This window comes from Heliangelus exortis, chromosome 5 (assembly GCF_036169615.1).
Source record: "Heliangelus exortis chromosome 5, bHelExo1.hap1, whole genome shotgun sequence".
In the NCBI taxonomy this organism is placed as follows: Eukaryota; Metazoa; Chordata; class Aves; order Apodiformes; family Trochilidae; genus Heliangelus; species Heliangelus exortis.
The window spans coordinates 34508265-34525614 of NC_092426.1; the positions used below are offsets into that span (position 1 = coordinate 34508265).

A 17350-nucleotide genomic window follows, 5' to 3' on the forward strand; every position below is an offset into this window, starting at 1 on the left:
CTGAATCAGATTTCAGCTGACACAAAGCCAGTATTTTTCCTCAAAGATGTCTGGGTGTTAATGACAGAAACAGCAGCTGCCTCTAAGTACTTCATCAGCTGAATGCAGTCAAAGGGCAGTAAAAGCCAAGGCCAGGAGCAGGTGTGGGGGCAGAGTAATTGCAGAACCTACCCAAGCAGGCTCTGGTGGGGAAGGCAGGGGGGCCACCACCTCCTGATTGACAGAGAGCCCAGGGACAGCCATGGGGGCAGCAGAAATGAGGCTGCAGCAGGGCATGTGCTCCCCTGGACATAGGTCAGGCAGGTGCTGCCAGTGGGATGCAGGGCTGCTGCCCCTCAGCCCTCCACCCAGAAACCCTCCTGCTGCTTCCCTTCCACACCAACCCAGGCACTTGCATCTCAGGTGCCAAAAACTGGTTAGGGTTTGAACCTCCCAAGCATCCCCCCCACCCCAGTAAGAGCAATGTTTCCTTTCTTACAGCTGAGAAAAAAAAACAAACAACCCATGGCAAAGAGATTGAAGTGACTTGCTAGAACTGTGACTGTGACTGAGTTCTTGTTCTCAACATCCAGTGCTTGACTTGAAATGGAAGTTTGGTTGTTCTCGGCAAGGGTCCAAGGCCATGCTTTGTTGGCAGCATTAAACAATCTATTTAGAGCTTTTTGATTCCCACATGTTCAAAGCACTTGTACTTTTCACAAAACACTGTGGTGTCATTGAACATGATGTTATGTTTGAACTGAAAGGAGGAAAAAATCATCTCCATCTATTACTAAATGTAAATAGGAGTTGCTCTCCTGCAATCATCTATCTTAACGGAGAATGAAATCAGAGTAAGCCTGACCCTAGCTGTGATGATTTATCATCAATTTACAGAGACAAAAAAAGCATACTGTCAGATCTACCATCATTTATTTCCTCCTGAAAGAAGGTATCCTGGGAGAGAATGAAGAGTGGGGGAGAACACAGAAGTATGGGAGGACTTAATCACATTGTATGGATGCTAAGGACCACAGCTGAAGTCATGTGCATGATTCTGTTTTAATGGGTTCACTTACATGCATGATCCAAAACTTTACACTGAAGGATTTTAAACAGTGGCAGGGAAGTGTAATGTTGCCTTCAGTTGTCAGCTTCAGCAACGTACTTGAAAAATGTTCTTACTGGAGAGAACCTTCAGAGTACTCCAGAAAACTTTTGCAAAGCGCACAGAACTTGCAGTGCTTTGTGAGAGCTCCTTCTGCAATAAGTGCCAGCTGCAGGCTTCACAAGATAGTTTAGTGAAGGCATCTTTTACCACATTGTTAAGAGACTCCAGGACTTTTTATCTGGGTGATCCTGAGATTATGGCATTACTGAAAAATGCTTCTTCTGCAGGCAGGCAGAAGGGAACAAATTTATTCCTTAGAAAAACTGCCCTACAAATGAGTGGGAAGTAGCTGGGATTTTAATTTGTTTTCAGATCTGCTTCAATGTATGTTACCAAAACTACACCAGAAGTAAAGTGCTGGTGCCATTCCACTGACACTAGAATGGTTCCAACGTGAAGGAGCCAGGGGTCAGGTTCTCATGTCTGAATACTCCCAATGGCAAAACGTGCCTTGATACAAGCAGAGTGATTTTCTTTCTCTTTCATGCCTGCTCTCTGCTCAATCTCTCTTTTTTTGACAAGCCTACAACTTGAACGCAGAGAGCAGTCAAGCCCTAGAGCCTCCATGTGCGCTCATGTGCCTCACTGTTTCTAGAGCAATGGTAAGCAGTAGCATCCCAAACAGAGGCACAGCATAGTAGTTGTGCCCCTCAGGATTTAAGAGCCTCCCAGGTATCTGTCAAGAGACCTAAATACATCACGAGAGTGTTTTCCCCAGTAGGTGCTCATAATGGGTAATGTACCCATACTTCAGTACCATGACTATCCCAAGCATACACAGATGTATGGAACCAGAACTGCTGCAGGATCCATGATACAATCCTAACTTTCTCTTCTGGTTGTTTTCCAGTTCTCACATTTATCACCCCTGTTAGCACCCAGTCATCTGGCACGGAGCTTAGATGAAATCACTGTCACTTCTGGGGGCTTAAGTTCTTTGGCAGAATAACAACAAATAATGAGCAGCATGGCACTAAAACCTTTATGACTTGACCAATAAAACAGTTATCCAAGCTTCATGGGCAGTTCAGATGCTTGACATAAGGGATATTGTGGTGATTAATCATTAATTGGCTGGAGACACTGCAAGTCCAAGGAGAAACGCCTCCCATCTGTAAGCTCTGGGGGCTGCACTTTGTAGGAGGAAGGAAGGGGAGGTGTTAGGTCAAGAAGGTGACAAGGTTGGTGTGCTCTTAGAAACCTTGATGTGCCCTCAGAAACCAGCAGCCTTTTTGAGACATGTTGCCTTTTGTCCCTCAGCACAGAGGAAGATATTAAACTGAACTTCTCCAGGTGGCTTTCACTACCCTAGCCACCAGGGGACCAGAGCAGCCATGATCCCTGCCAATTCCTGGTGACAGCTCACCTAAATGAAATACATCATTAGTAGCTACAGTCATGTATTTAATAGGCTTTAACATCAGCTTTAATGAGACACCTCTGAGGCCTCAAGAGAGGTAACAAGACAGCTGGAAACATATTTCAAAGTCCTGAGAGTATGAGAAGTAGAATTCAAGTTCAGAGATACTGAATACAAGATTTTTAAGCATTTGATGTGTTAGAGACTACAAGACTGTTCTTTACACTAACTCTAAAATCTCCTTCTGCACAAATTTGTTTGATCCAGCAATGGCTTTAACTGTATCAAGAACATCTAAAACAACAGCTTCAATAGGAGCTGAACTGCACATCTCAAAGTAATTACACTTTACAAAGGGAATCCCTGAAGCATTTCAATTAAATGCTGTATTACAAACAGCACTTGAGCCACAGATGGACATGTGAGCCTCCTAGCATAATTTTACTGCAGAGGTAGATTTTGAAGATGTCACATTCACGCCAGCTTGCTTCCTGCTTCCTTGACTTTAAGAAGCAGAGGGTGTTTTAAAGAATGTTGAAAAAGTTCAAGTTCTGGTTGGTCCTGGGGGGCTGAAGAGCATGAAAGGGAAAAGCATAAGGGGTTTCACCTTCCCCAACCCCTTTTCCTTTGCCTTCCAAGGCATCTCTCAGGAAAGGTGTGTGTCCCCCCCCCCCCCCCCATAGCTCTGCCTGGGTACAAGGAACAGAAGAGGACACTGCAGTCAGGGGGACCTGTGACCAATCCAATCAACAGGATGTTGGGACGAATGTCTTTCTGTCCTCCCTTGTCCCCCAAGGGGTGTCCTGCCTGCTTGCCTGGCTTTGCCGAGGCCTCTGGTTAGCCTGATGCAGAGCTTCTCCTGCCAGCAACACTCTGCCCATGGGAGAGATGGAACGTGACCCAGACAATAAAACCAAGTGAAATTTGCATGGGTCCACATGGTTTGGATTTGTTTATCCTTCCAGAGGCTTTTGCTCAACAGAAGTCACAGATCTCTTTTACTTATGAGACCCATAGGAAAAAAATATTTATAGTACTTCGTTCTTCTAGTATCAGGAACACCTGAGCTTGAAATGGAGCCATTTAGTTTGCTTCTCTCTCTCTGATCTGTTTCCTCCGGAGCTTTCACTGGAAATAATCAGCTCTATTTCAATGCAGTACAACCCATTCCTCAATGCACTGAGCCCAATACTCTCACAGTAGCAAGCACAAGAGGCACAAGGCTCCAGCAGCAGAAAATAGAAGAGGTCTATTCCACATCCCAAAGAACTGCCAAAGAGAGGATAGCCAGCTGCCTTGGATAACAACCAACCATAAAAATTAGAGTGAACAAGGGCACAGCAAATGGCACAGCAATCAAGAACAATGAATGTTATAACTGGAGACAGATGGTGGGTGGATTTCAGCTCTGGACATGCATGTTTAACTCCAGCCTCCACAGATTTGGAAACTTCCAGCACTGCCTTCTCACCTTTCCACAGTGCTTTCATCACAGGAGTACTGAAAAGATACACTAACTTGTGTATCCTTAATGCTGGGAAAGACTCAGAAAAAAGGCTTGCACAAGTAATTGGCTCTCCATGTTTGTTAGTCAGTTAAGGAAGAAAGGGCAGAAGAAATCCTCTCAGGGAAACAAAGCCTGGTATCTCTTAAAAAATGCTCTGAAAGGAAACAAAGCAATAGGAGGAGAGAAGAGCAAGGTTGACCTCTACTTATCAGGAAGAGCAAGAGCTTTCTGCTTGTACCTGCTAACCAGGAGTCCAGATGCTTGACAAGGAGGGTACAGACCAACTTTCTAACCACCTCAGCCTGTCAGAGGAACTTGGCTCTCCACCTACCTCAAAGAAAAACAACCCAGTCACCCTCTCATAGTGTATCTGGAGTCAGGCCTTCTTAGTCCTTCGTGGTGAAGCAGTTTTCTATCAAAAAGAGTAAAGAAAATATTATTTTCATGCAAATGCATGTTCAGTGGGCCAGAGAACAAGTGTGTGTAACACTACAGCCTGGCTCCAGCGTGGAGCCCTCCTGGAACAGGTAGGATCCACTGGAAACATCCACTCCTGCTAAGTAAATCTTTCAAACACAAACTAAACGTTCTGACACAAGACACCCAGAACAACCAAATCCAGAGTTTCCTGCTGTCTGCTTCTGTGGCAGACCTGCAGGAAGGAGCAGTTGTGTTTGAGTCCTTCAGGGATTTTAGCCAGGTCTCTGTCACTACAGATGTATCAACACACTAGATGGTAGAACTCAAATGCAGAACTACTCTTTCCCCATGTCAGAACCTCTGGGCAAGTTCTGCCATCTCAAATGCCCTACAACATCCAGCATATCTCTGCAAAATTGATAGCTGTGAAACAGGATGCATGAGGGAAAAAACAAACCTGGACCTCTTCTGAGAGGAAGCCAGAGGTCAAATGGATATCCTAACACAGCCCTTGATGTCTGTGCTTAAGTAGCTGGATGGAGCCTTTAATTTCTTAAAAAGCACCTCAGCCCTGCCTGGAAATACCTACAACCCAGGCCTCTTCTTATGCAACTGGAAGAAACCTGATGAGTCCATTGACATTGGAATGGGCTGCTCAGGACAGTAGTGGAATCACCATCCCTGGAGGTATTTAAAAGACATTTGGACCTGGTCCTTAAGGATATAGTTTAGTAGTTGACTGTAGTGTAAGTCAAAGGTTGGACTGGATGATCCAGAGCTAGTGTAAATGACAAATACAGGGCAATTATAAAATCATCTGCTTCAAGTAGTGCCAAACAGAGCAAGACACACAGATGACACAAGGACAGATGTCTAGAAGAGCAACACGTACCTAGGAAAAGCTAACCTGTGGCAAAGCCTATAATTCACTCCAGAAGGCAACACTAAGCTCCTCATGCACTGAGGCAGCATCAGGAAGCCTTTTGTCTTGCACCAGTATCCCAGATAAATCAGTCACTAGCAGAAGATGTGGAAGAGAACAGCAAACGGGCTGATGGTTCCTTGTGTGTTAGAGGAAGACAGTGTGGAAAGCAGAGTAAAAGATCCATGGCTGAAGGTTCAGTAGATCATGTAAATGGAGCTTACATTATGCCAGGTCCTCAGTCTCCCAGAGATGTGGATCTATCAGTAGTCAAATGGCATCTGATCCATGAGTTGACCCATATGATGAAGGCACTGACCAAACAAGCTGAAGCGCTTGCAGCATTCCTAGCACCTGACACTTCCTTCTGTAGATAAACATTCTTACCTATCAGAGATCATTTTTAACCCACAGCATTTCTTATGTTTGCTTTTCTAGACAACCCTAAGATTACTTGCTGAAAAACTAACTTCCCAATTAAAACAATTTTCCACTCTTAGGACACAGCCTCATATTTTTCTCTGAGATAAGAAATCTCACAGATTCAGGCTACTTTCACTCCTCTAGATTGTCGGGAACTACGAGGGAAGACAAGTGGCCAATCAACGTGATTGATAAACAAGCTTCAACTTTACTGAGGGTTCAGGGTCCCATTTATACTGTTTCTGTTAATTATGGCTACAAATCAGTTACTGATTGGCTACTACAAAAAAGTTACTTTGGGGATTTTCCACCCAGACCCCACACCTTGTATACTTGCTATCTTACTTTTCCAAACTCTGTAACAAAACCGCCAAAGACACTGTGTCCTTGCCATGTCTGTTTACCAACACTAGATCTTTCAAGAAAAATCCAGTGGTTACCTAGAAGGGTGTAAAACACTTTTATCCCTGCCTCAGTTTGAGTAAACTTCCCAGAAAAGAATCACCAGGCTTGTGAATTTTGTTTCTTTTCTTGTCCAGCAGAAATATGGATTTCATGTATTGATCTCTGCCTGCCTCTCCAGCTTAAGCTACATCATCTTGGCATAATGACAGGAACAAGGGAGACTGAAGCAAACAGAGCATTAGCATAAGGGCAGCTCAGGGCACTAACAATAGCTTGTGGCCCTAGGACACCCATTTAAATGCAGTCCATAGCACTAATGCACAACTGCACACCTGCCCATCACCACACTTAGAAATGGATCTGACAGCTGTTCTGACCCAGTAGCTCTGTTTTCAACACTAGTGCTCAGCTCTCCACAGCAGCAGCTCCCACCACAGCCATAACTGGTCCCTGTGGGCTGCCTCAGCAGCAATCTGGACAACCAGCTGAGCCCTCACACCAAAGCAGCTCAACCTGTAAAGCAGGGATGAGGTACAAAAGGCAGAAGGGTCTGTGATGTAAATGCTGAAAATATGAAATCTCTCTCGAATCAGTATTTTTTCTACTGCCAGTGTAAATTTAATTGGTAGGAGAGTGACAGTATCCAGTACTGTCAACACACCAGGTTTGCCTAGTACTAAGGGGGTTATAGTTGTTTTAAAGTATAGCCAAGTGACATTTGGAACCCTGACAGCCTAAGGAGCCAGAGACTAAATCCTCCTGACAGTAGTGTCATGTTCTAAAAGGATCCTGTCCTGCTGTTTGGGGAAACCCCAAGAAGAAAAATTCACTGGGAAACAGCCTCCATGAGTTTTCAGGAGGGAACAATAATTTCTCTCAGAGTTGCTCAGAGACAGGGCAGGGTATTGTGATTTTTGCCTATAGATGGGGTTAAAAGTAAAGCAAAAGTTACCTGTACCTACATGTTATAGCTGGCCTGACCTTGAGCCCCTGGACTTACACCTGAAATCCTGCCTGTAAGACTCCTGACTCCATAAGGGGACAGGCTGCCTTGAAACGAGTGCTTTGGAGATACTAAGATTGTCATCTGCAGGAGCCAACTCAAGAGCACAGATGTGAGAACTGATCTAATGATGGGACCTGTGAAGCTTTGCTTCAGAAGCAAAGCTCACATATCTTCTACCCTGTTAGCTTTCCTAGGTTCTCCTCTCTCATGAGGGCTTCTTCTATTTGCTGATGTCTCCACAAGAGCACGTTTTGGAGCAGTTCTCCTTAGTGCCTGTAGGACTAGAAGTGAGAACTCCTGTATTGCCCTGAATGAGTCAGTTCAAGTCAGTCTGCTGGGCAACAGAGCACTGGTTCCATGAGCTTGCTGATGGGGTGAATGCTGTAGCTGGAGATAGCAATGCTCTGTGCACAGTCAAGAGACAGCTCTTAAAATCACCTCGTGCATAAGCATAGAGCAGTCAGGTAAAGAACTGCAGGGCTGGAGAAGATCAACAGTAACTTGGACAGGTAACCAGGCTGTCAGACCAACAACACCAAAACAGGCTGTTCCCCTGGTGGATAGCACGTCTCCAGGCTAAGACAACAAAAAAAGAACCCACATTTATTATGCATAAATGGGCACATTTCATTTCTCAACTTGTTGGTCCAAGTCACGCCACTTATTCTTTAGCTTCTTAACTGCTTTAGATCAGTTGCCATGTTTGGATTGCTTCTTTTCAAAGGAGTGGACTCAGCTGCAGCTCAGTGTATTTATTAGGTTTTTTTAGCTTTTCTTCCTCCACTTGATCTCCTCTCTCCAATGATACAAGAAAGAGTCCAGTTGCATTTCATCATTTTCTCACAGACTTAAACCAGGCACTGACTATAACACAGTGCTCTGCATCACCAAACTTCTTTCTTTTTCCTTTTGCTCCTGAGTTCAAGCAGAACAAGGCAGCAATCCTACTGTATGAGTGGCCTGCCTGAGATCAGCCTGTTGCCTTTCCAATTACATTGATGCAGTCTAGGAGGAAAAGAGAAGCAGAAACAGTCTTCCTTAGCTGTGCACACTGCCAGGCTGCTCAGCCTGATATATTTGGAAAACTCTAACATCCTGCCATCATATATGCCATAACAACTTGTCATTTAATTAGGTGGTTTGGTTTAGTTTGTTTTTTAAGCAAAGAGAATTTTCCCTGGGAAACGTTGCACAGAAGACAAGTGAAGCAGTCTGGATGGCCTCTTATCTTGAGCTCAGGATCCAGTGAGAGCAGCTTTCCCTGTCTCCTCTCTCATTCACAGCAGTGGTTGATCTGGTCTCTCTGATCTCTGACCAAGAGTCTTCCCAGATAGTTTTTTGACCCATAATAACAAATATCATAGTATGACATTACAATTAGAGATTTTGCAGCCAGGCTGTTCCTATACCTGCCTGGTTGTAAACCCCAGACCTGTTGTGCAGCATACGCGTAGCTGAACAGTCAAAACTCATTCCTACAAAGACACCAGCACAGGCCAGTTAGAAGCTCCAGGAAGACACAGTCCAAGCATCTGAGATCTACTTTATCCCTCTCAGCACCACCTGGGGCTACCACTTGTAAAAACAGACAGTTTATCACATGTATGATGTCTTACAACACTGGGGAGACCCACAACAAGACACCAGGAACCTGCTACCTTGCCATTCTGTTTTGTTACCCAGTAAGCTATACTTGGTATGATTTGAAGACAGCAGGACAAGGTTCTGGATGAAGGAAGAGACAGTGATAAAGTAAAATAAAATAAAAAATAAAGAAAAAAAAAATCTTCTCCTTTTCCTTTACCAATTTAAGGATTTAGGTTTGACCTCACCCCCACAAGCCTGTGAAGAAGAGACATCAGATCTTCTTTAGCTAGGGCTGATTCACAGAAGAGGGAATTCATAAGAGCTTTAAGAGTGGCCAAAGAATAAATAAGAATAAGATACACCTACGAAGCCTTTCCATAAACATGGTAAACTTCTGAGCGAACACTGTGTTTTAGAGAAATGAAATGATTCAGATTTGGCAAATAGCTTTGGCCAAAGATGATTGGCAAATATTTTAAGGAGTCAAAACATTCATTTACTGTGTTTTAAAAAGTGATGATTTTAAGAACAATTATATATATACACATATAAATACATATTAGGAGTTGCCAGAATTTAATTAAAATCTCCTGAAGGAGAGATTTTTTGGTGAAATTTCACATTTTGCTCTTCATCTGGCAAATACATCCAGTTTGGCCAACATGTGAAGGGGGGAAAAAAAAAAAAAGATATCTTAATGACTCTCACTTAATCTTTCAGGACCACAATTTCCTTTGTTTATTTATCTCTTCAGTTCATTGCAGCAAGAAACTCCACAGCTCTCTACCTACTTGATGAAGAAGTCCCCTTGCTTCTCAAGCAGCTTCTTGGAATACCAAACAGAGTGAGGTGATGCTGCACTTCTCTACACATAGCAACTCACAAACAACTAATGAGTAGTGCAGAGATGGGACTGCAACCTTCAGTAGGATTTCTCACTCTTCTGACTAGGTAAACTGAGAGCATTTGAGACCTCTACTAACAGTAATCACAAACATGTTGATATTTTTCTGAGCAACTAGACTCAGTCTTTTCTCCAGAGAGGTAATAAAATGTTCCCTGATCTTGTCAGTGCTGAAAAGAATTACTTCACAAAATGAAGCGCTCTGTTTGCAATCCTTTTGCTTCTTATAAAATAGACTCAAAGTCTCCTTATGGACTGAAGCTGCAGGTACAAAGCCTCTCTACTTCTTCATTTCCAAAGCATTTAATTATAGTTGCCAAGAGTCTCATGCTCTCTTTTCCACTTGCATAGGAAGCCAAAAAGGGATGCTAGGATGGTAGCACAGACCCTTTTGGATGGTCTGTGCTGGTTAATGGTACACAGTGGTCATGAATTCCAAAACACGTCAGTAATAGATGTTAAAGCAAAATGCTGAAAATGACAGAGTTGGAAAAGAGCAAAAGAAAAGTAACTACCACCTCCATAATACTATTTTGTATTAATGTCACGGTTTAACACTGGCCCAGCAATTAAACCGAGTAACAGATGCTCTCTATTAATCTCTCTCTCCTCCCTGATAAAGAAAGGAGAGAGAATAAGGGAGACATATAAGGGAGAGAGAATAAAGAGACTTATGGGTTGGAAACTAAACTACACAGTTTTAATGAAATAGTAATGAAAAACAGGAAAAATTACTAAATATATACAAATATACAGGAAAATTGATACCACGTTCCTTCCTCCCTTTCCCCCCAATAACTCTCACGTCACCACTGAGGCTGCAGGGCAGCCCTGGGAAAGTCCAGACTGGACTCCTGGGGTCATCAGCAGTCAGGAACTGGAGGCAGGAACACACAGATATGGGCTGGCACAGATCAGAATCACAGGCAGACGAATGGAGAGAATCCTTCCAGGATGCCGAAGCAAAACAGGGAACGGGTGAAAAAAGGGAAGCAGGAAAGGCAGGAAGGGCAGGAAGCTGGAAGCTGGCTTGACCCTTGTGATCCCTCAAATTTATACTGAGTATGAGGTGTATGGGATAGAATACTCTGTTTGGTCAATTCTGGCATCTATCTTGTCCGTTCCTCCCCAAAGGAGGCTGCAGGTGGGACCTCTTTATTCATTCTGGAGGGTAAAATGTTCCTCAGAGCTGAGCAGTGTCCATGGCTCTGCACACCAGTCTCTAGCAGTAACTAAACATCAAGTGTTATCAGTCCTAGAAGCAGATACTGTCAGAGAAACTTGCTGTTACTTTCAGCAAGTGCAACTACTTACAAGAGACTTAGCTGAAAGCAAAAGTACAAGACAGAAAATCACCTTTATCCTGGCCCAAACCAGGACAATCAGAGAAGTTGGTTTCATGTACTAAAATTTTATGTATTCATCTGAGGCCACACAGACCCTCCAGCTTTATGGCTTTCTCCACAGGGAGCTGGTGTGTCCTCTTCATGCAGGGACTTTCACACAAGTCTCTTCTCAGAGCACATAAACAAAACTCAGCTCACCCGACCCCAGGGTCTGCTGCAGAGTCCCACATAAGTTTCCCACACAACAACTTCTTGTCCAAAAATCCTCCCTTCCTCCCTTCTGAGACTGACAGAAAAGCCAGACTGCTTCTTGAGATTTCTTCTTGATCCAGAACCCTCCTGCCAGCCCTCAGGTCCTGAGCCCAGCTCTATGTAGAAGAAGCTGTAAGATGACAGACATTTGTAGAGCCAGATGGAAACAACCTCATCAGAGCTCTTCTCCTGACCTAAATCACTCACAGGCTGTGATCAGCTTCCCAACAGCCTCTGCAGGGAGACCACCACCTGACTGGCTACCCAGAGCATGGTTAATGTTTCTTGGTGGTAGAAATGAAACTCCTTTTTCTCTCTCATGGAAGTAGATAATCTCATTAGAAACCCTTACAGTTCATAACACCACCTTCCTCCTTCTCTCCCATTGGCCAAAGATGGCACCCTCTGTGCAGACGCATCCTCCCAGAATGTTCTGTTCCACAGCACCAATAAAAATCAGGAGTGAGATTCATGTTCCTGGAACTCTTAGAACCTACATGCATGACTATAAACTTCTACATCCTCAGCCCAAAATGCCACCCCTACTTCAAAAACACAGGCTGCTTGCCATAATAGCAGAAACACAAAGCAAGGGCCCTTTGTCACTGCTGTGGAGATGACAATGCTATTGTGTTCGGGTTTCTGTCAGGATCACTTAGATAATCCACTCAGTGGTGTTATCGAAAAGTGACCATGACATGTGACCATGAAATTAATGACACCATCACTCAGTGAAGCAAGAGAGACCCCAGTCAGTCACCTTCAGGGCCACCCTTTGCCCTGGCCAATCAGCCATTGGCCTTCAGCCATTTAGCTGGCAAATTATAGAAATTATATAAAGAACTAAAAGAACATGAGAGCTATTAGAAAATATTACCTTTTGGCTATGTCTCTGTAGTTGAAAGTCACAGGGGGAAATCTCAGTGATGGGGCATCTACAGTGACCTGAATCTTATTTCCCTCTCATTCAGTCCAGAGAGGATGACAAGTAATGTCAGTGGAATCAATGGGACAGAGGGACAAGGCTGAGAAAGATACTCACCCCTCTTGCCCAAACAGGCCCTACATCATTGTTCCCTGACCAGAGTTCTCATTCTCCTCTGCACCACACCTCAGGGGCTCATTTTCCTCAGCATGAAGAGTAATCAAAAATACAAGTAGATCAAAATGACAGTTTTGTATGTTATCAGCTGCAAAGACAGTAGAAATTCAGGACAACCATATCTGTAATAAAGGAGGGATAGCAGTGATATAAATTTGATAGAATGAATGTGCCATGCAATAAGCTGAAAATATTATGAAAATATTATGAATCTCTGCCAAGCAAACTATTTTTAGTGGAATGTGTTTAGCTTGCTTGTTAAAGATTTAAACTGAGGCAATAATTGCACCTTAATCTTCTGTCTGATTTAAGTAGGCAAAATTTATTAATGTACAGTGATTAAGTCAACTATTCCAAAGCAACTCACGAAGATTTAAAAGTGATGAGGAAATAGGATGACATCCTGGCTGCAGAAAGTCAACCCTGGGATCTAAGTAAGGTCTGATTCATGACAAAGAGCTTATTAAGATAGAGTGGAGGGAAGAGAGATGCAAGTTATGACAGGGAATTTGATTTATCCCTCTGAAGGCAAAGTGAAAACTGACTGATCAGGGCAAACTCTGTCATAGATTTTATAGATCCCATTATTTCATGCGGATCTCTGAACAGCTGTGGACTTAGAGTAAGTCCATGTGAGAGCTGGATTCAGATTAGGAAAGAGATTCATCTGTGACCAAATCCATGATCCATATTGTTGTTCTGTGTTCACACTTACACCCTGAATCAGAGTTCCGTATCCTGCATATTCACTCTTCAAAATGTCCTGGTTGAGCAGCAGAGACCTCCTCCCTTGCCTGTTTTGCATGTGTGCAGGTGTGTACAAGCTATTTGACAACAAAGAAACCAGGATATAATCACTCTGTGTGCCAGGAGTGAGAGAAGTTGCTTTGGATTATTATATTTGAATACTTGGTATACCCAGTGCTTTTTGCTCAACTATTTTATGCTGAACAAAATAACTCTACAAATAGGCCTACCTACTTCAGCTATTTGTGCAAAACACCTCATTCAATAGAAGCACTTGTTTCATAAAGAAGCCTGGTACATATCCAGTGGGTAAAAGGATAAATGGCTCTAATCTTAAAGTACGTAAGACTACACAGAGTGGAGTCATAGCTGCATAAAGCCCATAATTGAACTTCTGCCCTAGGGGTAAGCTTTCCTGCAGCATAAATGCTTCCAGATGCCACACAAGGGTCATGTTCCTTGTCAGGAAAGCAGAGCTTTACAACCAGTTAATTGTTATTCCCAGCTGTCTTTTTTTTTTTTTTTTTTTCCTTGTTTTTCTTCCCCAGGTTCCCAACAGCCATTCAAGCAAATGTGCTCATTTCCCAGTTCCTCTGCAATTCCCCACCATCCTGTAACAAGGTACAGATTTTGCAGGCTACCTGCTTTTCCATTGTTGCTACATTTTTACCACCTCAGAGTCTGGAATGTATCCTCAATAATCATAATGTAGGACTTCAACTAGAGGCAACTCAGTGGTAGTCAGACACACTCTATATGAACATAGAACTGTTCCTATGTACAAAGCATTAATTTGTGGTTAACCCATGGAGTTAGTACTCACACAAAAAAAATTTCATGGTTTGTAAGCATCAAAACATACTCAGTATGAATTAAACCTATGACCTCAATTCATGACCTCAAGTTCACTGTGTCTGGGTGTCCATCTCAGTACACAGCAACCATGAGCATCAAGTCCCTTCTCCCATAATTCTTAATCTTTGGTGTCAGTCACATGTAAAAAGGCAAAGACCATGTCAATCCAGTATTTTGATTTCTTCAGCTCAGTAGAAAATTTTTCACTGATTTGGGACAGCTAAATAGTGGCTGAGAGAGGAAGATTCAGAGCCCAGCTTGCTGCAGAACAAACTAAAAAAAAAACTGCAAAGAAGACAGTGGATATAATAAAATGGCAACACAGCCCCTTTATCTTCCTCGAAGTATTAATGAGAAACTTGTGTGTGTATATTTGCAATGCCAGCCCCTTGTTTCCAAGCACTAGCAGCCACCTCCTTGGGTTACCAGACCTGTTCATTGAAGATCAGCTTGGGGGGGAGTTCACAGTTCAGGTGGCCAAGCAACTGACCGTTAAACACTCAAGACCAGAGTTTAGGCAAGAATTTTACACCAACTTTCTCAATTTTATCAATAAGAGATCTGGAAGAAGCAGCTTCAACCAATTGTAATTGTGCTTTTCAGATTGTCCTCCAATACCAATACAGTCTTGCCTACATAGCCCTTACCACTCCCTCTTTCCTTAGAAAATGACCCAGCTTTTTCAGTCATCAAAAGATCACTTAATCTTTGTAATAAGAAGAGGTTTGACATCTACAACAGCCCACTCATAATCTCTTTGGTGTCTCTTCTCTGGATTTCCCAGCAGGGAAACCCACACTATTCTGTGGGTTTCCAGTTGAAAGTTGTCACTGACTGCTCACAAAAAGCAAATGTGTGTCATAATCCTGAAAATAGGAAGCCAGATATTTAGAGCTTGCTCAACATCTGGGCCTCATAGGATGGTATTTTCCCCAGCAAAGTTTACTGCATTTTTGGAAGGTCTGAAAAAAATTTTTTTAATTGCATGTTCATAAACAAAAAATGAAGGGGAAGTGCACCATCATCAAAATGTTCTTCATCTGAACATGCCTCTCATAAGCTTCCATCAGACCACCAAGCAAACAAGTTGTGCCAAGCCTTCTTCACTCTGGGGGCTGGTGCCAAGTCTAGGATTTGTATCTTCTGATTTTTTAGCACAGAAAATTCCCACTCACATTCCTCCTCGCAAGAGGAGGGCAAGGAAAGCCACTGTGAACTTTCAGGAAACGTTGCCAAGCAGCACATCCTTGTGCTCATCCCTATGCTGAAACTTCACCAGTTCAATTTTTACTCCTGTTGTTGCAATTAACCTTCAGATAAAATTATTAACTACAATCTTATGCATATGAGGGTCTGATCCAGACTACTAGCCTATAAAATATGTCCTTACTGCAATTCTACAGTTTTTCTCCTCCTTGGATGAAATCCTGACCCCTTCCCCACAGCCTGGCAGTACTTGCTTATTCAAAATTAAAGGAAAATTACCTCCAATAAAGACAGGGATGATAACATCTCCTTCCTTAACTGGGACACTGAAAATTAAAAAGTCTTCCCCTCACCCAGTGCTGCTCCTGAAAGATCCTACAGAAAATTAGACACAGCTTTAAGTGTAACCTGGCCCAATGTACTAAACATTTCAAAGAAAAAAGCTGGGTTAACATCATCTATGACAGGCAAAACATGACATACTTGGATGAGGTGTTATGGGGGTGTGGGAATTAACCTTTCTGGAGACCTGTGCTTGGCTCCTCTTCATACAATGCCTGACTCCAAGTACCAACTTCCACCTGGCCACTGCCCCCCATGTCCCAATCAGTACTGATTCATACTCACCATGTCATAAACATTCAGAATCACCGGCTCATTTGCCATTGTTGATTGAAGGAAAGGCTGGATTAAAACCTTTCAGTCCCTGCCAGATGTGTGTTGCTTCCCCCAGGGTACCCTTTCACCCTGAGCCAGATAGAAGGAAATGCCTCATCCTACAGTCTCCAAAGGAAGGATCATGGAGGGAATTCTCGCAGTTGAAGGGTACAGTTGGTTGCAGAGAGGCAGGAAGGCTTTTGTTTGCGTTTGTGGGTTGTACAGGGCTTATTTCAACCCTCCACAGAGCAAGAGATCTGAGGTTACTTTCTGACTCCGTAGAGCACCTCAGGGTCTGTAGACTCATACATCACTGTAACCAGGCACCGTCCAAGCTTGTAAATCCCCATCCACAGGAGGCAAACTCACTTCAAGCTGAAAGATCTCTCTTCTGGCTTCCTGAGAGAGGCGACTCTACCAGTGTGTGAATGTGTGAGGGGAGGGGTGGAATCTCTCGGCGTCCTTCTCGGCAGAGCGGAGCGCTGCTTCCAGCAAGACGCAACAACCCGGGGCACCGAAGCACGGAGCCGGTCCGGAGAGGGCACCGATGTCCCTGGGCGGTCCGAGCTCGGAGGAGCCCCGGGCTCTGTCCGCGGTTCTGACACTCGGCCCGCTGCTGTCCGCGGTGCTGGAGCTCGGCCCGCGCTCAGGCGCTGCGGGGAGGGCTCTCAGCCCCAGGCAGGACATGGAGAAGAGGCTGTGTTAGAGGGGTTCCAGCACGGGGCTCAGAGGTATCAGGACGAAGAGGAAGGGGCCGGCTGCCCCCGGGGCAGAGGGGGGATGCTGCAACCCTCATCCTGCGCGCAAAACCGGCGTTGGCGCCGAAGTTATCGGGCAGTTCGCCGCGGCAGATTGCGCGGGGTTACCCGGCGCCGGTCTGGAGGGAGGAAAACGCCGAGCGAGCGATGCTTCCAGGCGCGGTGCGGGACCCCGGGCTGACCACCCCCAGTGACGCGTGCTCCACTCTCCGCCAGAGTCTGTCCTTATTTCGGGATCAGCTCGTCCCGAGCTGGGCAGCCCCTATTGACTGACAGCCGGGGAGAATACCCCGTCCTCTGCTGGCTGGATGCATCTCTGTATGGCACACGGTGGGAAGGCGGGGAAAGGACGGAGCGATTGGGCAGGGCGAGTAGTTCCACTTCTGGCAGCGGCAGGATCTGGAGTTTCTTCTGTCCTGGAGCTACTTTACACTCGTGTTATACCCGGGCAGATCTGCAATGTCTTGCCAGCAAACGATCCCCTCCAACATGAATGCGAGACTCAATTATAAAATCCACTGCGGTAAATTCATCTTCCTTTTGCTCCTCCTCTCTCTTTAAAGGGAGAGCAGGATCTGTGATAGTGCTGGAAAGGGTGCAGCTGAGAGGGGAAGAGAAGGGAACACCTGCACCCAGAGATTTGCAATGGTATGGGAATTAACCACGCTGACCTTATACCTTCAGACACTGCATACACTTTCTGGAGCAGCAGGGAGAAAAAAAAATCAGGGATGACATCATCT

General features: G+C 44.3%; 1 protein-coding gene across 1 annotated transcript in view; it reads right to left on the minus strand.

Annotated features, from left to right (window-relative positions):
• The window catches only part of LOC139796465 (deubiquitinase DESI2-like), a 53469-nt gene extending 36119 nt beyond the window's left edge, over positions 1–17350 (minus strand). The window contains exon 1 of the mRNA XM_071744516.1: positions 15820–17350. Within this exon, the coding sequence (XP_071600617.1) occupies positions 15820–15858 (39 nt within the window). The 5' untranslated portion in view covers positions 15859–17350. The remainder of the gene's footprint in view (positions 1–15819) is intronic.